The 22919-nt window shown below is 35.5% G+C and overlaps 3 protein-coding genes, 1 non-coding gene and 1 pseudogene across 5 annotated transcripts; 3 read left to right on the top strand and 2 right to left on the bottom strand.

The window, feature by feature from the left end:
- Positions 1-3755: 3755 nt before the first annotated feature.
- TRNAR-UCU (transfer RNA arginine (anticodon UCU)) lies at positions 3756-3828 on the top strand. The gene has a single exon. It is a non-coding gene; the product is annotated as a tRNA-Arg (tRNA).
- Positions 3829-4523: 695 nt separating this feature from the next.
- Positions 4524-6376, top strand: LOC18097782 (30S ribosomal protein S7, chloroplastic). Its single transcript, XM_006384342.3, has 2 exons — positions 4524-4848; positions 5681-6376. Exons 1-2 carry the CDS (start codon positions 4653-4655, stop codon positions 6133-6135), a joined length of 651 nt encoding a protein of 216 aa, XP_006384404.1. The 5' UTR covers positions 4524-4652; the 3' UTR covers positions 6136-6376.
- An 871-nt stretch (positions 6377-7247) lies between these two features.
- On the top strand, positions 7248-9875 carry LOC18097781 (uncharacterized). Of its 2 annotated transcripts, XM_006384341.3 has the most exons (3): positions 7248-7551; positions 7791-7856; positions 7954-9875. In XM_006384341.3, the coding sequence occupies exon 3, from the start codon at positions 8011-8013 to the stop codon at positions 9604-9606; it is 1596 nt and encodes a 531-aa protein (XP_006384403.2). In that variant the 5' UTR covers positions 7248-7551; positions 7791-7856; positions 7954-8010; the 3' UTR covers positions 9607-9875. The 2 variants fall into 2 exon arrangements, with proteins under 2 accessions (XP_006384403.2, XP_024454328.2); XM_024598560.2 differs by lacking the exon at positions 7791-7856.
- A 448-nt stretch (positions 9876-10323) lies between these two features.
- LOC112327343 (subtilisin-like protease SBT1.7) lies at positions 10324-12469 on the bottom strand (annotated as a pseudogene).
- LOC18097780 (probable receptor-like protein kinase At1g49730) lies at positions 12212-17249 on the bottom strand. The gene is made up of 9 exons (XM_024598559.2): positions 16723-17249; positions 15649-16200; positions 14849-15133; positions 14465-14726; positions 14025-14077; positions 13662-13726; positions 13466-13555; positions 13129-13213; positions 12212-13044 (listed from the first exon to the last, which is right to left on the bottom strand). Exons 1-9 carry the CDS (start codon positions 16799-16801, stop codon positions 12500-12502), a joined length of 2016 nt encoding a protein of 671 aa, XP_024454327.1. The 5' UTR covers positions 16802-17249; the 3' UTR covers positions 12212-12499.
- Between the last annotated feature and the right edge of the window lie 5670 nt (positions 17250-22919).

Here is a 22919-nt window from a genome sequence, read left to right as displayed (position 1 = left end):
ACATAGAAAGAATAAAGAACATGACTCAAACTTAAATCCAACAATTGAACATCAAACAATACCAGATTTCAAGCAATAAAAAGCAATGTTTTAATCGCAATCAAGTATAGATCAAGAATCAAATGTCAGTTTGCTTTTATTATTCCTTAAACATCATGATTTTGTCAAAAATAGGTTTTGATTCTAAGATTAAAACCCACAAAACATATTATCAATGCCTGAAAACCCTAAATCATTTACTAATAATGATATGCGAACTTATAAAAACCAGAATTAAAATAAAACGAGACCTAAAACTAGCACCTACAATAATGTTTATTGGATGAATATGAAGAACAAAAACCCAAATTTGCCTAGAAAACCCAATATATACTGCTAAACCTAAAAGACACTTTTTAGACCTCCAAACCAGATTTTTTTAGCCTAAACAACCCACATTATCATAACCAAGCATACTTGAATAAAAGAAACTAGTAAAAATAACAAATCATCATAAATATGCATAAAATTCTAAGCTCCAAAACTATCAACCTAAAATAGCTTACATATTTATGCAATTTAGATTCAAAATGTCTTCCTAAACCTTCAACTAGATCCAAATAAAACTCAGAAACTCAAAAACATGTAAAAAAAAAAAAAACATCAACCTTGCTAATATATTTGGCAAATTTCAAATCAAACTTAGATGTAAACATAATGTATTAAAACAATCATTAACATGTCAACTCATTCAAAACATTGCATTTAAACAACAAAAATCAATCCAACAAGCTTCATGAACTTCTCTTTCAAGGTTTGCAAGGATATACCTTCCAAGCTTGAAATCTTCGAATAAGAATGGATTTCTAATGCTGCATTGCTTTTTTCTTCTCTCCAGACCTAGCAAAAACAAACCAAATCCTTGAAATTGTGAACTTGATTGGATTACTTAAACCTTTACCAAAAAAAATTTCCCCTTTGTTTTTCCTTTTTTTTTTCTCCCTGAAATCCTCTGATTACCTCTCTTTTTATAGGCGGGTTCAGAGCTTCTAAATGATTTTGTTAGGGTTCTAACAAACCAAAACTAGATTGGTTTTACTACAGGATCAATGATTCTGGATTTATGTGATTTTTTAACAAATTTGGAGGCCAAGGTGAAGTATTTCTAGTCTTTTGATCTTGAAATAAAAGTTTCAAATTCTTTATAAGAACCCTCTTAGAGTTTTTAAGTGTGAACACACAAAAGAATTACGTGGTATTGTACAAATGAATGTCTTAGTTAAGGCTGATTGAGTTGATTACTTTCATAGCTTCGTTGGAGCAACACCAACGTCAACGTTACCTAATACCACCTGATCAAGATAGAGGGGGTGCATACCTTTATGTTGGATCCAATCTTACTCAATTTAGAGGTCTGTAACTCCACATTTATTCGTTTGAAAATGCTAACCCGATTAGTATAGAATCTAAAAATGCAGGGTTGACTGACAACGGAGAAGATGTCATCGGAGAAAATAGGATGTAAACATTTGATTTAATAAAAATGAGGTTGTAGAGGGGTGTTTCTTAGTTGAATGATAGTTGTTATAGCCTAAAAAGTGGTTGGAAACGCAATATTCATTCACCTAAAAGTGCCTACTTGATCAACCAAAACTATCGAAGAAGAAAGAGCATAGTAGCTGAACAACATCATTAGGCTAAACCCTACAAATTAGGTTTTTTTAATTTGGAATTTGACAAACTTCAATTTAATCCCTATTCTTCCCATTTCTTTTAATTTCACCTGTAAGTTCTTTCTGAACTCTAATTTCATGTAATTTCACCCTTATCAAACTCAATTAATAGCCCTAAATTTGAGTGTCTTTTACAATACGGTCCTTGATTTTTGATTTGTTCAATTGGATCCCAATTAACCATCAAACTTTTAATTTTTTTTAATTTGGTCCCTGATTTCAACAATTTCAAACTTTGAAGTCTTGTTTTCCTTACAAGTTGGTCCTTAATTTTGAATTTTTTCAATCAAGTCCCTAATTGTCCATCTAACTTTAATATTTATTCAATTAAGCCTTTGATTTGACCAAATCAACTCTTAAAATTTGCATTTTGACCCTCCAGATTTTAATTTCTTCCAATTAAAGCCTAAATTGACTTTAAGAATTAATCTTCCTTGTAGTTAAACCTTGAAAAATTCCAATTGAGTCCTTAAACATACAATTTTGAATTTTCCTCCTAAAAAATGAATTCTCTTTGTCAATAAGGCAAAATTTTCAATTTTGTATATTTTGACCCTCCTCAACCAATCTTTGGCAATTTCCTAGGAGTTCTGGTATGTTCTTCTAAACTGATATATTTGTCTTTTTTTTTGTTTTTCTTCCAACACTTTTTTATATTTTTGTATTTCTCTGTTTTTTTTTGAATTTTTTGTTTGTGTGAGGCCTCAAAAATAAGTAACAAAAATAGGGAAACCTCCAGATCCTATAAATGATAAAATATTATTTTTCTCCTTAAATTGATAATTGTAAAAATTTACTTAACTACGTCCCTTCTTAATTTTTTTTCTAGGTATAAAATTGAAATTTCCTATATTAATTTCATGTGCAAAGGACCTAATCTTATTTCATTCTACTCTCATACAACTGCAAATCTCTCTTTTACCATCATTACATCTCATGATCCACTGAGAAATCAATATTGAAAAAACACCATATCTGCATCAATATTGACCGTATCAACATCGATCCTGTGCAAAAATTACATTTGTTCTGGCAAGGCCCTTTTCATATTTTATAGAATTGGTGCATTTTGGGGCAAACGCTTAGTTCAGATGCTCTGAATGCCATATTCACTTCTTTTGTTTTCAGGCTGTTAGTGTGCTGTCTCAGATCGAAATGCAAGCAGGAAAAAGCAAGGAATTCATGCTTTCTTGTAAATATTATTGAGGCCTTTACCAACTGATGGCATGCTTATCTGCATTTGGATATGGCTGCAGCCTGCATGGATTACAGTGGACTGAGGAGGAAATAGACAAATTCAAGGGAAAGATCACGGAAGCATACGAGCGAGAAGGAAATTGTTATTACTCCGCAGCAAGGTTCTGGGTTGATGGAATAGTTGATCCAGCTGACACAAGAAAAATCATAGGCCTTTGCATCTCTGCTTCCTTGATCCGTCCCTCTCGGATTGACACAAAATACTATGTATTTAATAAGAGGTGTTAATAATGTTGTTTTTTAAAATAATTTTTATTTGAAAATATATTAAAATAATATATTTTTTAATTTTTAAAAAATTATTTTTGATACCAGCATATAAAAAAATTCAAAAAAAAAAAAAATAGTTTTAAGCAAAAGAAAAATTCAATTTTATTCATGAAATATCGTTTGGAACGCGATTCCATACATCTTTGTTACTCTTCAAAATACTTTTCACTTAAAAATATATTAAAATAATATTTTTTTAAATAAATATATTAAAATAATTTACTGCAATTTTTTTTTTTTAACTTTTAATAAAATAAATCACCATTCAACTTGATTATAGTCATTGAAATGATGTGCTTTTTCTTTGCATAAACGGACCCCTTCACGGAGGAATTCTTGCGTGACGTGACTGATTTTAGCATTGCACAAGTAACATATTCTTGCACCTCATACACCACAGCATGAGTCCGGATTTATTTTCTCGTTACTCGTACTTGTTTGCAGCAACGAGAAAATATAGTCGGAAAATATTATGTAACAATTATATATAAATAATAACACGAAGATTAACAAGAAGCGCCCGTGGCCTAATGGATAAGGCGTCTGACTTCTAATCAGGCGACTGTGGGTTCGAGTCCCACCGGGCGTGAGCTTTTTGACTGATTTTAGTTTTTCATTAAATTTAAAATGCAGGTTAACATGCTGATTTTTTTTGTTGTAATTATTTTTTAAAATATTTTTTATTTAAAAATATATTAAAATAATATTTTTTTATTTTTTAAAAATTATTTTTGATATCAATATATCAAAATGATCTAAAAACACTAAAATAATATTAATTTTAAGTAAATAAAAAAATAAAAATTTTTAAATATTTTTAAAAACACTTTTGAAACGTAAAAATAAATAGGATTTAAATTGAATACTAACAATAATTTTTATATTAATAACAATACTTGGGTTAGTTTGAAATATTACAGTTTTTATTTTGATTTGAAATAAAAAAAATTAAAATGAGATACATTTTTTAATTTCTCATTAAATTAATTACATTAATTTTCTATATTTAAATGGCATTAATCATAATATTCTAGTTGGTTTGAAAAATAAAACAACAAAAATTAAAAATATATTATTTATGAAAAGTTATTTTAAGAGATGGGGAAAAGAAAATTGATAAAACCAGCGGTTGGGGGACTATATTGACAAACTAATCCCTGGGTTTATCTCTTCATAATCTTACTTAATTTGAAAATAAATAGTACACACACAGGTGGGTCCCGTTCCTTGATCAGCGGTTGATATCACAGCGATCAGATTACCCGATTTCAGTTCCTCGCATATATCATCACCCTATCCTCATACTCTCAGACCCACACGATAGTCAGTCATAGCAGCAAGAACCACCGCCATCTCTCTGGTCTCTCTCTGCGTGACTAATTTTTAGTATTCGCTGTTTCTTTCTTTTTTGAAATGGCTTCAACTGCTACTTCATTCTGCTCTCCACCGCTCACGAGCTCCCGCGCTTCCGTTCTTCGCCAATGCCAGCAGCTGAACCCTAATAGACTCTCATTTCCAATCAACTTGAACACCGCTAAAAGAGCACCGAATCTCACTGTTCAACATGCGCCTCTCCCTCTCAAGGTTCTCTGTGCTCGCGGAAAACGAGGTAAAACAAAATTAATAAATAACTCCCTTAAACTCTGTACTCTTTTAATTTTGATTCTTGTTTGAGTTGTTTCATCTTTATTATTTTTGTTAATACTGAGTTTTTTTTTGCTGATTTTGACGGTGACTTGATTGGAGTTTAGGAGAAGAGATAATCCATCTTGTTTTTTCTTTTAATGAATAATAAAAAATTAGGATTTGCTGTGTGCTAAAAAAAATCAAAGATTAGCTCATCTACTCAATGCAATCGATATATCAGATAGTAGAAGGTTGCTCTTTATAGCAAATATAGGTTCAATCAGAAAAGAAGCTGAGATTTTGTTTTCGGGTTGGAGACACAGTGTAAATGAATGAAATCCCTGGAAGAAATTGAAAACAGAAAAAAAGGGGCCAAATAAAGACACAGGGTAGGAGAAATGTGGAAGAAAGTTAGAGAGGTTCCTACGGAAGGGGGGAGCGAATCAGAACATGTTATTTCAAATGCCAGTCCCATTTTCAGAATTAGCATATTCTTCTTCTTGTTAGAACTCCCAAGCTGGACTGAACTGGGGAATGGTTTAATAAGTTCTTTGTTTTGATGAGACGAGACTCAAAATATAGCAAACTGGTGATGTATGCAAAGAATGTTGCTTTTTTGGGTGCCCAAATTACTTTCCTGTGGCAGTGAAATTATCGTTTTGTTTTGCTTACCAACTGGGCCATCAAATTTTGGAGTATTGATTGGAGTGTGAAAGTATTTTATTGTTATTATTTATCATGCATGTTGAGAATGAATTTATTCATTAACTCTATGAAGGGAGACTGATTCCCTTTCATCCTCATCTCATGTCTAGGTACAACGGCAAAAAAACCTGCCACTTCTGATCCAGTTTATCGTAACCGGTTAGTTAACATGTTTGTCAACCGAATCTTGAAAAAGGGGAAAAAGTCACTGGCTTATAATATCATCTATCAAGCATTGAAAAATATTCAGCAAAAGACACAATCAAATCCATTAGCTGTTTTACGTGAGGCAGTGAATGGAGTAACTCCTGATGTAGCGGTAAAAGCAAGACGTGTTGGTGGATCTACCCAACAAGTTCCTATTGAAGTAGGAACATTCCAAGGAAAAGCACTTGCTATCCGTTGGTTGTTGGAGGCATCCCGAAAACGTTCAGGACGAAGTATGGTTCTCAAATTGAGTTCTGAAGTTATGGATGCTGCCAAAGGGACCGGTGAAGCCATAAAAAAGAGGGAAACCACTCATAAGATGGCAGAGGCTAATAGAGCTTTTGTGCATTTTCGTTGATCCATGAACAGGATTTAATGTAGACAAGTGGACTATTGGAAAGGATAAGCGGAGGAAAGACTTATATTTGACCTATGTACTTCTTGAAATAAATGGATAGAAGTTCAAGATGAAATATATTGCTTTTGTAATCTATTTCTGTGAAACATATTTCTTTTGTATTCCATTTATGTCATGTTGTTAATCTCTCATATTCTGTCCAAACATCAATTCAGAAACTTGCGTTCTCTTTGGGCTTGAATTTTAATTGTGGTCGGATGTTCTGCATTTGCTATCCTATTTTGTACTATTAGTCTCATATCCCGGTCCTTTTGCTGCTAGTACTCTCAATGTAGCCAAGGAAGTTTTAATAGAGGATGGCATTATGATGAAGACTGGACAAATTCGTTGTCTTTTATACAAGCTGATGTTGCTTGTTGGTATATACGGGATGCGATGCATGTTCATGCTGTGCTTTGCTTTACAAAATGGTTACATCTAATATGGAACGTTGATATCTGGCGATAGGACATGCAGTGTCAACCAGACTTGTTCTTTGAGAATAGAATACGTGGGTTGTAATCTTTAGAAAAGCCCTTTTTTCCTTTTGTAGTTGCTTGTCAATCTTCCAGAGAACAGAGTTTCTCATGACAATCTTCAGGGATCTTATAAGTTTTGGCTCCCTATCTTCAGCGCTGCTCTTATTTCTGCTTGCTTTATGGTTTCCAAATTGAGCTTTTTATGCTAAGCAATTATTAAGACACCTACAGTATGTTCTTGTTAACCACATCTTTTGGGTTTGTCAGCTACAGCTGTGACTCAGGACTCTTGGGAGATGTCGATTTTGAGAAGTGACATCCCTCCGACTTTGCATGTTATTTTGCAAGGTTCTGGTTTTGTTTCAACGTTAATGTGGGTAGGAATTGGATGCGACTTTTTCTCGAGGCAGAATGAAAATCAACATTCCGACCTTTTGATCGTGTCTGTCGGTTAATCAGCTTGAAATGAAACAAGAGACAGGCTGGTTGTTCCTTTGTTCTTGGGCTCAAACATTATTTACCCTAAAAGCCCAAGACCTCATTCTCTGACAGCGCCCTCCAACCAACCTAGAAAAAATAATTAATATATCACTTCTTCCGGCTTCAAAATCCTAGGAAAAAAAAAACACCCCAGAGAAGCAAAAACCCATCGTCTCTACAAAAAAAGCAAGTATGGTAGTGAACAAATAAGGAAAAAGAAGCCAAAATCTTCTTCACCTCTCCTTGTGTAGGAATAATCCATAAAGAGTGATCGCCATCTTCTTTGATCTTTGTTGGATGATAATTTATTGGATCTTTACCCTTTGGTTTTATTCTTCAACAAGATCTCAATTCCTTGGTCCTGGTGATAACAACTTTATTTTATTTTAAAGAGCTGCTCTATGACCTCAATTCAAAGGTACCCTTTTCTTTTCCTTTCTTTGATCAATTGAGTTTCATCTTCAAATTGTAAATTTCATAATTTGTGCAGTGGGGATAGATTTAAACTCTTGGGTTCTGTTATGCTCTCTGGTCTTAAGAGAGACAGGCGTTAAGCTAAGATCTTAATCTTCAAATAAAACACTTCTTGAGCTTAGCTGCTAAATATGTAGTCTTGATCAGCTCTTTGGTGAAGTAATCAAATACATCTATTTTTAGGTTTGGCTAATCAATTGGGTTCTTAATGTTAGCTTGTTTGGTGGCAGTGCTTCTTTGAATAGTTTGGTATACACATTTTTGCTTTGATGTTTTTCTAGAGTTATTCTTAGAATAATCCTATATTGTTTGATGACTCTCAATCTCTTCCTCTGGTAATCAACAGGGGTCTTTAACTTTTTGATAACATAAAAGAATTAACAATAGCATTAAAAAAAGAGCGATGGCAAATTCAAATCCATCGGCATCAACGCTTCCCTCTGATTCTTCTGAGCAGAGGGGAATCCATATGGCAGATTCAAACATGCAAGCCATTCAACCCTGTGTTAGCCATCAAATTCGACCCTCTTTGGATGGTCCTGTAGCTATCCTTTGGGACATTGAGAACTGCCGTGTCCCTAGTGATGTCCGCCCTGAAGATGTGGCTGGGAATATCAGAATGGCTTTGCGAGTGCACCCTGTTATTAAAGGAGCTGTCATGATGTTTTCTGCATATGGAGATTTTAACTCCTTCTCCAGACGACTGAGAGAAGGCTGCCAGAGAACTGGTGTTAAACTAGTTGATGTTCCAAACGGTAGAAAGGATGCTGCTGACAAGGCTATTTTGGTCGACATGTTTCTCTTTGCACTTGACAACCCCCCACCTTCTTCCATCATGCTTATCTCTGGAGATGTGGATTTTTCTCCTGCTCTTCACATACTTGGTCAGCGTGGATATACTGTGATTCTTGTTATCCCTTCTGGGGTTGGCGTCTCGTCTGCCCTATGCAATGCTGGCAAGTTTGTTTGGGACTGGCCTAGTGTGGCTCGTGGGGAAGGTTTTATACCCCCCTCAAAGACATTATTGCCTTCCCATGCAGGACCAGCTGATATTGCTGGGTATTTTATGGGATGCCGTATAAATGACAACCACGATGGCCAGAATGAAGAAGAGGCAATTGTTTACTGGGGGCGCTCGCAAAGCTATTACAACTCTAGAGATCTCTCTATAATGTCACAGTCTTTATCTGAATACAACAGCAGTTCTTTGATGACTGTGCCTTGTCACCCCACTAGTTCGAGGTCACAGAGTCTCCCATCTGGTCTGAATGAAGTTTCAGCATGTCCCACATCTTATGATGAATATTATTCTACTATGTGGGTACAGCCTGGGGACATAAATGGTCTGAAAGCTCAGCTGGTGAAGTTACTTGAACTTTCAGGAGGATGTTTGCCTCTTACCCGAGTTCCTCCTGAGTATCAGAAGATGTATGGTCGGCCTCTTTATGTTTCAGAATATGGGGCATTGAAGCTTGTTAGTCTTTTCAAGAAAATGGGCGATGCAATGGCAATAGATGGCAAGGGTCACAAGAAGTTCGTCTATCTTAAAAACTGGAAAGCAGGTCCAAGTGCACCTCCTATAATTCTAGCAAGGAGGGGTAAGACAGGAAAGGGGCTTCAGGAGGAGAGCTTGGATGCTGCGACAGGTGGTGGCTCTTCAGATGAGGTCTCAGATGAAGAAAGAGTGATGGTTGAGGAACATGAGGTGGGGAGGAACCAAGGGAAGGCTAATTTGGGAGCTGCAGCTCGATATGAAGTTGATGACCCAAATCTTGAGCTGTTCAAGTTTGAGTTGCAGGAGATTCTAGTGAGCTATTCTTGTCAGATTTTCTTGGATTGTTTTGAGTCAATATACCAGCAAAGATACAAAAAACCACTGGACTATCAAAGATTTGGTGTGGATGAGCTGGAGCAGCTTTTTGACAAGGTGAGAGACGTTGTGGTCTTGCATGAAGAACCAGTGAGCAAGAAGAAGTTCCTGGCTGCAATTGGTGGCTAGGAGAAATGAGAGTTGCTTGTCTTGTAACGTGTTCACTTACATAGATCAGATAGTTGAGGCATGCCTTATAATTGCATGCTCTCTCATAGTTTTTTCCCCTTATTTTTCATAAAAGATGACGGAGAAGGCTGGATCACATTTATTCTTTTATCATTATGTGTCCTGCATGGATTTGAGTATCTCCATGTATGCCTTGTGCCTCATCGTTGTTACTGATAAAACTACTAATGTGAGATCTGTAATATAATTTCACCAGTTTAGTGCCCGAACACTTCTTTCAACATTCTCACCTGGAAAGTAGAAGCTTTACTTGCTCTTTCATTACATGTTGGCTACATGAGTTGTATTTGATGATTGATCTTATCAATCTATCGAAGTGGAGATACTTTTACTTCAAGCATTTTTGAATGGTTGGCTGCTGTCAAGACTCCGAACCTAGATCCATGTGATTTCGTGCCTCAAACTTTTAACAGCGATACAAAACAGTGCCCCTTGTATTTTACAGTGATTCAAAAGTTGGAAGCTTTTTGTTTGTATAGAAGCTTTCTCAAACCAAAACTATTTCTTTACTCTGGTCCTTAAATAATATGAGACGTTCTGTTTACTACGAAAAACATAAAGAAGAAGCAGCTCAATAAAATGTGTGAAGTGTCCTTGAAGCGATTATTTTGGGAATTCAGGGTTTTTGAGCTGGTGTGAAGTTAATGGAAGATGTGATTAGGAGTCCCATGGTCTCTGAAATTGCATCCCCCAAGACTTGCTGTCGTTTCCTGAAAATGTAGGTGTTGTTGGTTGGGCTAGAGCTTTCATACCCTGAGGAGCTGAGATCACCGCATGATAGACGGAGCTATTATCTGCTCTATTTGTCAACACCTTCTTGAATGTAGTGGTGGCAGTATTCGTCATGTTCAAGAGAACAAGGAACGAAGGATAATTAAGATCAAGGCTAGCATATTCACAAGTAAAATTTGAAGGCCCTGTGATGATTTGGATCAGTTGGCTTGTACAGCTCATCGCACACAGGTAGTTAACGCAATCCTCCGCCTCTATATCATACACTAGGTCAAGGTCCATGGCTTTGTTGGGATTTACATGCCCTGCTCCAAAATCAAGTGGTGTCCCAGCAACTTCAGTGGTCATATCGATGATTCTACCAACTGCGTTACCTGTAACATCAGCAGTTGTCATCAGTGCTGATCGGATGGAAGCAGAACTCCAAGCATGGTGAGAAGCTTTAAGCAATGCAGCTATCCCAGCTACATGGGGACATGACATTGATGTGCCGGAAACAAGAGCATAATCTGTGAGCAAATAACCATCTTCACGCATTGGTGCAAATCCTTTATTATGAACCCAAGCAGCCAGAATATGGTATCCAGGAGATAGTATATCAGGTTTCAAGAGTCCATGGGGATCTTCGATCAGGTCCTCAAGAGGAAAAATATGCCACTTTCGAACTGGCTCAGTACCTAATAACGTTAACCCAAATTTTACTCTAACTGTTGTGTTCGTGGTATTTATGATATAGTTCTTCAGCAAGTCTCCGTCTTTTGTGCTCACTATCACAATCGGCATGTAGACGTAGTCTTGTTGGAGAACTTCTGCATCGTCTTCACTGAGGATAGCCCCATTAGCTCCAGCAATGTCTGGCCCACATCGGAGAGACACTGATGACTCATCATCGTGGTCACAGAAGAGGAACTTTCCTGCAACATCTTTGGGGTCTAAGAAGTTCCAAGCACAAACTTCTTTGCCTCGATTTCCTTGTCTGAAGTATACAGTAATTACAATTTCCTTCTCGCTCGTATGCTTCCATGATCTTTGCCTTGAATTTTTCTATTTCCTCCTCAGTCCACTGTAATCCATGCAACCATATCCAAATGCAGATAAGCTTGCCATAAGTTGGTAAAGGCCTCAATAATATTTATAAGAAAGGTGAGGTCACATGAATTCCTTGCCTTTTCTTGTTTGCATTTCGATTGAGACAGCACACTAACAGCCTGAACACAAAAGAAGTGAATATGGCATTCAGAGCATCTGAACTAAGCGTTTGCCCCAAAATGCACCAATTCTATAAAATATGAAAAGGGCCTTGCCAGAACAAATGTAATTTTTGCACAGGATCGATGTAGATACGGTCAATATTAATGTAGATATGTTATTTTTTATATATATCTAATTGCTCAAATCAAAGTGATGGCACAAGATTTTATTGACATCTTGATCATATCCGAGGAGTGAAGAGGCCGCCTGAGGACAACCCATCACCAGATATTTTGGCATTTGGCCAAAGGAACAAGAAACTGGGACTGCATGCACGACCACACATTGCATAATTTCCAGCACCAAAACTTCCACCAACAATGATGGTTACCTTGGGGACCTGCACAGGTATTTTTATTGGCAAAAGTTCAGGTGTAAATAAATTTTCTTCCCATTATTTCTTCAATTTCTCAGTGGATCATGAGATGTAATGATGGAAAAAGAGAGCTTTGCAATTGTATGAGAGTAGAATGAAATAAGATTAGGTTGAGTGTAAGGAGTAAAACTTTCGTGAGCTGCTAGATCAATTTTACTTTTCAAAGTGAAAACAGAAAAGAAATGCTTGAAGCAAAGCAGCCCGTCTTACAAACCAACGATGAAATATAAAATGTTTATATTTCCCAGCTTTAGTTGTCCAGAAATCCTAAAACATGAAATAAAGAAATGGATGTATAATGAGTACTTTTTCATGCTTAAAAAAACAATGAATAGTTTTACAATTGCCTTTTCTATCTAACTGGTGATATGTATTCTCAGAAGACATTGACTTGACCTGCTGCCAAGTCTGTAAGAGTAGTGCTACAGCTTTCTTGCAAACCATGATTGTTGATCGAGGCAAACAATGATCGCCTCAAACAGAGAGCATACTGGAGGGAGATTGTGGGGAGCCAGTTTCAAGTAAAAAGCTTCTACTACAATACGACCTCGATGTGCTTGAAGAGGAAGCAAGATATCTTCCATCCCCACTCTGAAAAATAGCATCACTCTTGTTTGATTTTTCCTTGCTTGTTCTTCCTCCTCCTTCACTTCCTTCACACTCTTCATCTTCCACAGCTCGCGCAAATTCACTATGCATTGGGTCTGAACTCTCATACAAAATCCTAAGGACTTGCTTGATTGAAGGCCTTGCCCGGCCTTCCTTCTGTGTGCACCATCTCACGATAGTCACAATAGTTTGTAGCTGGTCCAAGTCAAAGGAATCCCTGATGCGTGGATCCACCAACTCCGGTAGCCTTGAATCTGATGCCATGAATATTTGAGACCACTCCACCAAATTCTTGCTCTCCTGTATTGCTCGTCTTGCAGTCACTATCTCCAACAGTACCACACCATAGCTATATATATCACTTTTCTCGGTGAGCTCTTGGGTGACCACATACTCAGGATCCATGTAACCTGAAAATCATTGTGTACTCAGGCCTCTTAGTACAGTGAACTAGCAAATATTTACAGTAGAACACAAATATTGTATTCCCGGACCTGGAGTTCCACGGATATCGGTCTCTACTGGTTCAAAGCATATAGAACCATCTTTTGAAGCATGGGCAAGGCCAAAATCTGCAACCTGGAAAATAAAAATGGTGTGAAGGAGACACTGTAAAAGATAAACCGCTGATAGGTATGACTTTGCAGGACATACTCTTGCAAGAAAAACCCAGTCCTTCAAATTTTTAAATTTTTCGTAGTCTTCAAAATTTTTGAAAATCTGGGTTTTATTAGAAGTACTATCATTCTGAGTGTATAATTGAGAAATACAATATGGGCCATGAAAGAAATAAACTCACAAAAGCAACAAGGCAGTAAATCAATACACTACCTTAGCAACAAAATTTTCATCCAATAAAATGTTGCTTGATTTTATGTCCCTGTGGCACAGAGGTGGATCACAATAAAAGTGGAGGTACTCCTGCAAGTAAGAATAAGAAATGAGGGGGGGGGGGGGGAATAATTCATGTAAATGAGCCAAAGGTCTGAAACCAAACCAATGGTAAGCCACTGTTTCTGTTCATTACCAGAGCATTAGCCACGTCAATTGCAATCTGGATTCTGACCTGCCAACTCAGAGGACTTCCAGGGGCTGCAAACAGGATGTCAAATCTATTCAGAATACAAGGCCGCCAAATGAGTTCCCCCAATATAAGAAACCACTAATTTCTATAACCAATAGAATTTGAATCCATGAATCTTCTGGAGAAAAAATTTTCTTTGTTAAATGAAGGCATGGATTGCAAGTGTGTGTGCACACACCAGAGAGATATTTCTCTTGTGAACAGCACCACAAAAATTTATTTCCAGTGGAACATAAACTAGAAAGGAAGAGTAATGCACCAAATCAAATGGACTAGCAATAGTATAATGAAAATGAAGAGACGTACAATGAAGATGATCCTTTAGGCTTCCATTTGCCATATGCTCATACATGAGGAACCTGCCACGAACAACCAAAGAGTATTTGATTTTGCAGTTAGAGAAACGATAATCCCACACAAAACCAGATGATTAGAAAAAGTTTAAGCAGAGCTTGTGAATGTTCAAATCTGCCCTCGTGTTCATTATATTAAACCCATGAAAAAGTAATGTCATGGCACACATTGAGCACATACACACATCACATTGAAATGACCTCAATTTCCTACTCGTTAATTGATACAAAACATTTAGTAACATTTAAAAAGAACACCACAAGACTGCTTGCACTAAGCCATGGCATACAAACATTTACATGGACCACAAGGAAACACTCATCAAGTCTTAGTTTTGCTTGCAAGATAAGATGGGGCCAATCATAAAATACTTGAACGTAGTGGTAAACTACCTCTCATTCTTTTTTATGCAAAAGCCTCTTAGAGCAACAAGATGGCGGTGGTGCAGTCTAGCGAGTAATTCTATCTCTCTGCAGAACTCCTGTTCTACCTGCTCTGAAACCTTGTTCATCTGCTTCACTGCTGCCACTAACCCATCACTAAATTCAGCTTTATATACAGTTCCAAATCCTCCCTGTCCAATGATTGTATTGAAGTTATCTGTTGCCTTCATTGTCTCCTTGTAGCTGAATTTTCGTAGCATTGATGCAGGCCCTGCAGATGACAGCCACCCCAACCCCAAACAACCCGAAGTTATGAATTAATGAATGAAAATTGCAATTTTAACGAACACCAGCATGAAGATAGCACATAACCAAGAAAACCCAGAATCACACCTTGAAATTTCCTTGAAGGCCTAGGAGGAGGAAAGGCTCTTGAAAAGGTCTTATTTATATTCTCAGATTCCTCTATTTCTCTGTTTTTCCTACGAATAAGAAATATCAAGACTATCAGCATCACAAGGGCAGCTGCTGTGACTGCAATGCCAATAATTGGAACTAATGTCAGATGGTATGGGTGGTGGTTTGCTTTTAGGGGCAGTCCCAGCACAGCTTGGTTCGGGCCAGCAGCTGTTAATGGATTTGGAGGGGCTTCAGGAATGACTGCAGATGGAGGTGGCTCTGAAACACCAAAAAAAAAAAAAAAAATGAGTTAAGTGGTTGGATAACAGAACATAGAACAAGAACTACAGATGAAATCACTTCCCATGATGTGAGACGGTTCAGATAACAGCTTCCTGGCCAAGAAACGACAATTAACTCATAGTAAATATATAATATCCTGTATCTAGAAGGTTATAACATGACAAATAACAGGCTAAGGGTCTGACCGATGCAATATATTGGGAAAATTACTTTGCCCTTTTCCAGGATAATCTCTGTGTATTCTCATTCTTCTTAAAAGAACTGCATTTAACATAGTCCATTTACCCTTTATGTGGAGTTTCTTCCCTAAGTCAATATTTGAACTTCTTATACTTTGATTATCTGAACCATTATCTTCATTTCATAAAATGCAACATTGATTCAAATTTCACACTGTAAATAAACAAAAGAATACAAAAACCAGCACAGGGGTACATACTCGACACAAGCAAGAAATCAGTAAACACATGAAGCAGAAAACTACTCATTACCTAAAGGGATGTTGAGCCCTTGAACTCCGAAGAAACAGCTTGCAATTTCAACTGCTGAAACATCATCAAATTGGCTTGCAAGTGCAATAAAAGTTGCATCGCGGCAGGTACTCAATGTCAGATTATTATCTGTTCCCACCAGATGATGAAGGTATATAATGCCAGCATTTAAACACCTCTTGCAGTCACTTTCTAACAAAAGGGGAAGCCTGCAATTTTGTGCAACGTCCACGAATTTTGGAGACCCCAACATCTGAGTGACAGTTGATCGACCCTTACACTCATAAGTCACTGGAATTTTTGTCCCAAACCCACAAAAAACTGTTGCATCACTTGGAACTCCATACAGTTGCATAGTTTGAGAAATGGAATTAAGACATATATCAGATAGATTCGAGGCAACCCCTAGATTGCTAGTTGCATTTGCATAACGAGCAATGGAAACTGCAATAAACGTATTAATATAGCGGCAGCACTTTCCTCTTCCATCTTTACTAGAGCACATAGAGGCTGCTAAGGTAAAATTTGATCCACTCAGATCTAAGGGGCAATCTGCAGAAGTAGCAGGTGTTGTTGTGAATCAAAATAACCATTTTTCAACAAAAAAAAAGAGAAGAAAGCATCACCAAAAAAATAGACTTTTGATTGTTTACTTGGGAGTTCGAAATAACACAACAATATCTTCAATGTAGACAATCTCTAAATTTTCCAGCATTGTGACAGTATAGCTATAATATGATTATTGGCACTAACCCAGTTACACATAACCATAAAAACAAAACTGCTCATGCAATCCCACGAGTCTCAGGAATCAAACACATTGGAAATGTTCAATAATGTCTAAACAAAACAATTATTCACTAAGAAAAACAATAACACCTCAAAGAATTCAAGCTAGAAACCAAAACCCTCTTCCAAAAGTCCTCCCTTTTCACAAAATAATCACTCGCAGTAAAGAATAAAACAATCAATAAAATGCAAGTAACTTCCTTTCTCAATCCAAACAAAAACACAAATATCAAAAGTTTACATCTTTCTGAAACAGAAAAGAAATGCTAATTAAATGGTACTGACCTGCCATTGTTAAATGCAGAAGCATTGCAATAAATGCAAGTAAACCCAACAACAACAAGGAATATCTATACACCACCATTGCCAAGACCAAGAAGGAAACCTTGAAGCTAGAAAGAGAGAGAAAAGAGAAGGGAGGCCTTAAAAACAGAAGCTGGGTATGTTTGGTGCATTTTAAGAGACTACGCTGTTCATTCACAGAGGGAAGAAGACTGACTGAGGTCTAGAGCGTGACTCGTGTGTAAATACAGTTTAGTGATGTGGCTTTTTGCTATATGGGAAATGGAAAAGGCTAATTTATAATCTTAATGCGCATAATCAAGAAGCGAGTCCATGCCTCCATGGTCACATTGTTCTGGTTCAGGGTCGTGCGTGTTAAGTGGTTAGTGGTTTCACTATGGTCCAGTAAGCGGGCGAGCTATGAAATGGCAGGTTTTGGGAGTTGGGTATAAATTGAGCTGCATTTGTTGTGCCAGTCGTCAATCAATGTGACTGCTTGGACCACGAGAAATCTAGTTCAATTGGAAAAAGTACAGAGTGAAATTTGATGGTAGCTGTTGTTTTCCTTGGATTTTCTCTTGGCAACATAGCCATTTTCAGTTTATTATTTTGGCATGGGCCCCTTTCATATCTGAACCCCATCGCCACGGGTTGTTTGCCCATTTCTACAAGCAAGATGTAATGATAGTTCTTTTTTATGGAAATAGAATAGGATGAACTTAAAAGTGACATTATACTGTGTTCTATTGCTTTAGACTACACTGTATGTAATTCCATGTTATGTGAAGTTATTTTTCTCAGAATAAAACAAGAAGGAAAATCCACCCAAGCTTTTGGAATCATATTTGGACATTGGTATATTCGTCTTAAGGATATGAAAATCTTCAACCAAACAATATTGCGTCCACACTTTGGAAATTCTTGAATTTTGTATGAATAATCACCGGTTCTCTTAAGATAGACCAGGCAGGGACTTGTTTCCTTCTTTAGCATCCAGGTTCGACTCTTTCTGTGCACGTCTGTCACTCCCATGATGTCTTACCTGCCTACTGGGTTTGCAGAGTATTCAGTGGGTCCGGAGATTAGTCGTGGTGCGCTAAATTGACCCAGACAACCCTGGTTATATAAAAAAAAGAATAGACCTGGCGGCATGTGGACTATTGCTTCAAAGTAGTAAGCTCAAAAGACCCACGATTTCTTCTCACAAAATGAGCACGAAGGAAGCAGCAACAGCCCAGAAGCAGGGGTCCTTTTGGAGTTATATATATAAACCTTCCAATATGGACAAAAGGGCAGCTCAATAATGATATATAAACAATTGCCATTACTAATTGCAAGCTCACATAGGCACATACATATATAATATACCGAGCATGTGATGCTCCATTGATAATGATGCTTCATGTTACAACTGTTGTTTTTTTTGTCTGCTGGGGAATGTTGAGGATTTTTTTAAAAGCATTTTAGTAGATAAAGTGACATTTTAATTCAGTTTGGAAAGCTTTGGTGTGAAACGAGTAGGATTATTGGTGCTATTTCAACTTTTTAGCCTTGCAATCCACGCTTAGAATTTTGGCAAGTTCCACTTTTGAGTAGGGTGACGCGAGCATAGCTGTTGCTGCACTCTATCTATCTATCTTATTGCGGGTTTTCTTTAAAAGAAACATTAGCACAATTATCTCAAAATAACACTATCCAAAAATTTTTAATTTCTATTTTATCATACTTTTGAAATGAAATATATTAAATATTATTATTTTTAAATATGATAAGATAATTATCGTGCTTTAAAAATACGATAACTTAACATGTCTTCATGAAATTTAAATTCCTTTTCAAATTAAAAAACACAAATAAATGCAAATCCTTTTTCTTGAAAAATCAACTTTCATAACCTTCACCTCTTTTTTAAAAAAAAAACTCACTAATCACTTGTTTGTTTTTTTTTTAAACACAAAAATAAAATAAAATAAAATTTATCTTAGTCTTTAAGCATCCTATGATGTTTTTCTCTTCATAATCCACTACTATTATTGCCACCTTTGCCCTCGCCGCCCCAGTTTTTTTTCTAGTCTTACAAATAAGGTAAACATACTATATTGCTTTGAATTTGTGTTTGGTTTAGTTGAAATGAAATCATTGTTTAGGGTTTTTTGAATTAGTGATAAATTAGTAATTAATACCATCAATTATGTTGATTTGATATAGTTGAAGATGAAAATAAGTAAAATTAATTATGAAATAATTATTTCAATAAATTATGTGTTGCATTGAATTATAGATAAGTTGCTAAATTTGGTATTTTCTTTAAACCCTTTTGATTTTTTATGAATTTGAATTTGATTTAATGCAATTAAGCACGAAAATATTAATTAGATTTGTATCATAGTTATGTTTAATTTTGATCAATTATGCACTACATTAAATTTTAGGAATTTGTTTTGAATTTGCTATGAATTTTGGCAATTAGAGTTGGAGTAATGCAATTTAGTTAAAATTACATCCAATTGATCGGAATCCGATTTGTTTCTTTTTTTTATATAGAATGTCTTATTACATATTTATGTTATATCATTACAGTGGTACTATTGATTCAAATGTGAGCAGTAGTATCACATACAATAACAAGAGCAGTTTTTGTTAAATGGTAATTTAAGTATGTCATATGCGGAAATGAAAGAAATTATTTCTCATGGACTTGAGTGGAATTATAATGATGTTGATGTTAAAATAACTTGGAGGTGTCAAATTGGTGAACATTAGTATTACCCTGTATCGATTATATGTGATGGCAGTTTCATTGATTCATTCATCTAAAGTGGATTGAATATGATGATATTGTATGTGAGCAGTCAACCAAAATCTTTGTGTGTCCCAACTTCTGGTCAAATATGTATAAGTGTCTCACAATCTACTGGTTCTTCAAAGTCGGTTAATAAAAGAAAAAATAGTTTATTGTCTGATGATTTGCTGCAAGGGATTAATGATATTATGTTTGACAATCCATTCACTAATCAGCAAAGATTGACTATTATTAGCCTTGTGACAATGAAAATGATAAGACATTAGACCCGAATGTGATAGTAAATGTTGATAATGATGTTGATGATGGTGTTGATGATGAGGTAATACCTTCTATTCCTGAATTTGGAGATTCTTCTGGGTCTGCTTTTATTATTTCTCATAATTAGGCACTTAGTCATATAAGTTTGCAATGAGGCTCTAATTTAGAGGTTAGACAAACATTTAGCGGTAAAAATAAATTTGTTAATTCAGTTAAATATTGACACATTGCACATTCGGTTGAATATCAAGTCCAACGGTCAAACTTGACATTTGTTCAATTACAATGTGTGTAAGAGTATTTACATGGAGGATATCACAAAAGGTTGGATTCACTTGAGATAGGAAAATTTAAAGGGCCATGCATATATACCTTGACCTTTATCCAAGAAAATCATCATCTACTCAATGCAAATTTTGTTGCTAATGTTATATCAACCGTTATGATGGATAGTCTTTCAATAACGGTTGCAAACATACAAAATGAGATAAAACTGCATTACAAGTATAAAATATCATATGATAAGTATGAGTTGCAAAACAAAAGGTGTTTGAGCATTTATTTGGTTCATATGAGGAGTCTTTTAAAAAATTATCAAGGTTGTTATTGGCAATAAAAAAATCAAATCCTAGAATAGTTGTGGACTAGATACATAAAGAAAATCTTGATGATAGTACAATGGTTTTTTAGAGAGTATTTTTGGTCATTTGGAGCTTATATGGATCGCTTGTCAATATTGATGGCACACATTTATATGGGCAATATAATGAGAAGTTATTGATTGCAATTTGTTTTAGGCAAATAATAGGATATTCTCGTTGGCTTTTGTAATTGTTAATGAAAAAAATAATTCAAATTGGAGATGACTTTTGCTTTGCTTACAGAGATATGTTATCAATTATAGAACATGTATATGGATAATATCAAATAGACATGCTGGTATAAAGAATGAACTAGTGGAAATTTGGCATGCACCTATAGGATACCATCAATATTGTACCCGATAATTTATTAGAAACTTCAATCATAAATTCAAAAACTCATCTACAAAAAAAGATTTGATGAGGATGTGTTATGAATCATCAAGGCACAAATTTGATTTATAGTACGAAAGAATGTGTAAGTTGGACCTAACATATCAATAATGGCTTAAAAAGAAACCAAAAGAAAAATGGGCACTATGTTACCATGGTGGTCACCGTTATGGTAATATGACAACTAATCTTTTAGAAGCTTTTAATCATATTTTTTTTTTCTAAAAGGTGCCTATGCAATGCCTATTTTAGCTCTAGTGCAATTGACATTTTGCAGATGTAATAGTTATCGGATCAAACAGAGACGTGAAATAAATGATTTTATTTAATGTGGAATAATCCGCCCCAATCAATTTAGGTTAAATTGATAAAAGTAGGGATAGATCAAGAGATCATACTGTAATGTTTTTTTTACTCCGAATAACAGGTTTTTCAAGTCAACATCCCTATTAAATCGGGTGTTGTAAAAGAAGTCAAATAGGCAATCACTTTGAATGATAGAACATGCACATGTGGTTAATGACAGACATTTCAACGTCCATGTTCACGTGTTTTGCATGTTGTGCTGAGAATCACTTAGACTTTACATAATTTGTTGATGGTCATTATATGGTTTAGATTTATAAATTAGTAGATGGCATGACATTCCATCCATTACCAAAGGAGTTAAAATTAAGTGATTAGACATGACCTCAAGTTGACATAGACTCATCTAGATGGAAACTCGAGCATGGTCAACGAATATCTACTCGTTTGCACAATACGATAGATGCAATAGAGGGTCATACATATTATAGATGATACATATGCAATAAAACATGTCATGATATGAAAACATATCCTCTTCAACAATGTATGTATGACAAAAACAAATATAAGTTAAAATATATTATGATATGTTTTGTAAGAATATTAAATTTATCTGATCTCACATTAAACACAGGTACTCTTACATAGAATGTCGCACACACGAGATAAAGGATCTTCTTCTCATTTTAGGTAACCATATTATGACATTGATATTCCCAAATATCATGACTATTTTCATGGAGAGCTTGGGTCACAGTACATGTCTGCAGGGTCCACTGACACTTTCGTCATGTGGTTGCAGGATAGACATTAATTGGATGATGTTTTCATCGAGTTTGTAAGTATATTTAATTTTAATAAATATTTTCATTACTTAACATTAAAGGTATTACATATTTATGTAATTATATTTTAGATTTCTATACAAGATGAGGTTATCATTTATTGTTGAGCATATAAGCAGATGAAACTATATGAGAAGGTTCGGTTGTATAGAGCACATCAAGCTTAACCACGACTTAATCCATACACTAATTGAGCGATGAAGATGTGAGAGACATATATTCCATCTTAGGTATGAGGAGATGACACTGACGCTATTGTTATAACTCATTTTTTGGTTATTCCCTAAAATTTTACCCTTTTCCTTTTAAAATAAAAAAATAAATAATAAATAACAATAGCAGGAAGACTTACATTTAGAAAAAGCAAGTTAGGAGGATTTCAAATATAGAGAAAGATCAATCTACAATTTTAAATGAATTTGGAGCTTAATTGTACCCCGTTGTGCTCAAAACTAAAGAGACAATATAGATTCAAGATCAAATTAAATAATTATTGGACAAATCTGCATAAAAATTAAGTCTAAAGACATAATTAAATTTTTAATAGGCCAATTTGATTTAATCATGGGTCAAATTAAAAGTTTAATTATATTCAAGAATTAATTTGGGTCCAATTAAATGATTTATTTAGGTGTAAGGACTTAATTATACTTTAATTAAGGGTTAAAATTAAGAAAATTAAAAGTTTGGGGTCAATTAAGGGCTAAATTGAAGAAATTCATAACCAAAGATCATTTTGCAAAAGTTTGGTTGTCATCATAGATCGACGTCTTTTGCATAAATTGAAAAGGTGGCTTTAGCAATCTATTTTGACAGACTATGATGACACATTTGAACCAACGATTGGGATCATTCTAGTTCGAATCAAGGGTCAAGATTTGACACTAGTAAAGACAACATGTACGGTGTATGGCTGGTGGTGATAATGACTGCGGAGGCATGGCGGTG

The sequence above is a fragment of the Populus trichocarpa genome, chromosome 4 (genome assembly GCF_000002775.5).
Source record: "Populus trichocarpa isolate Nisqually-1 chromosome 4, P.trichocarpa_v4.1, whole genome shotgun sequence".
In the NCBI taxonomy this organism is placed as follows: Eukaryota; Viridiplantae; Streptophyta; class Magnoliopsida; order Malpighiales; family Salicaceae; genus Populus; species Populus trichocarpa.
This window is presented reverse-complemented; position numbering and strand designations above follow the sequence as displayed.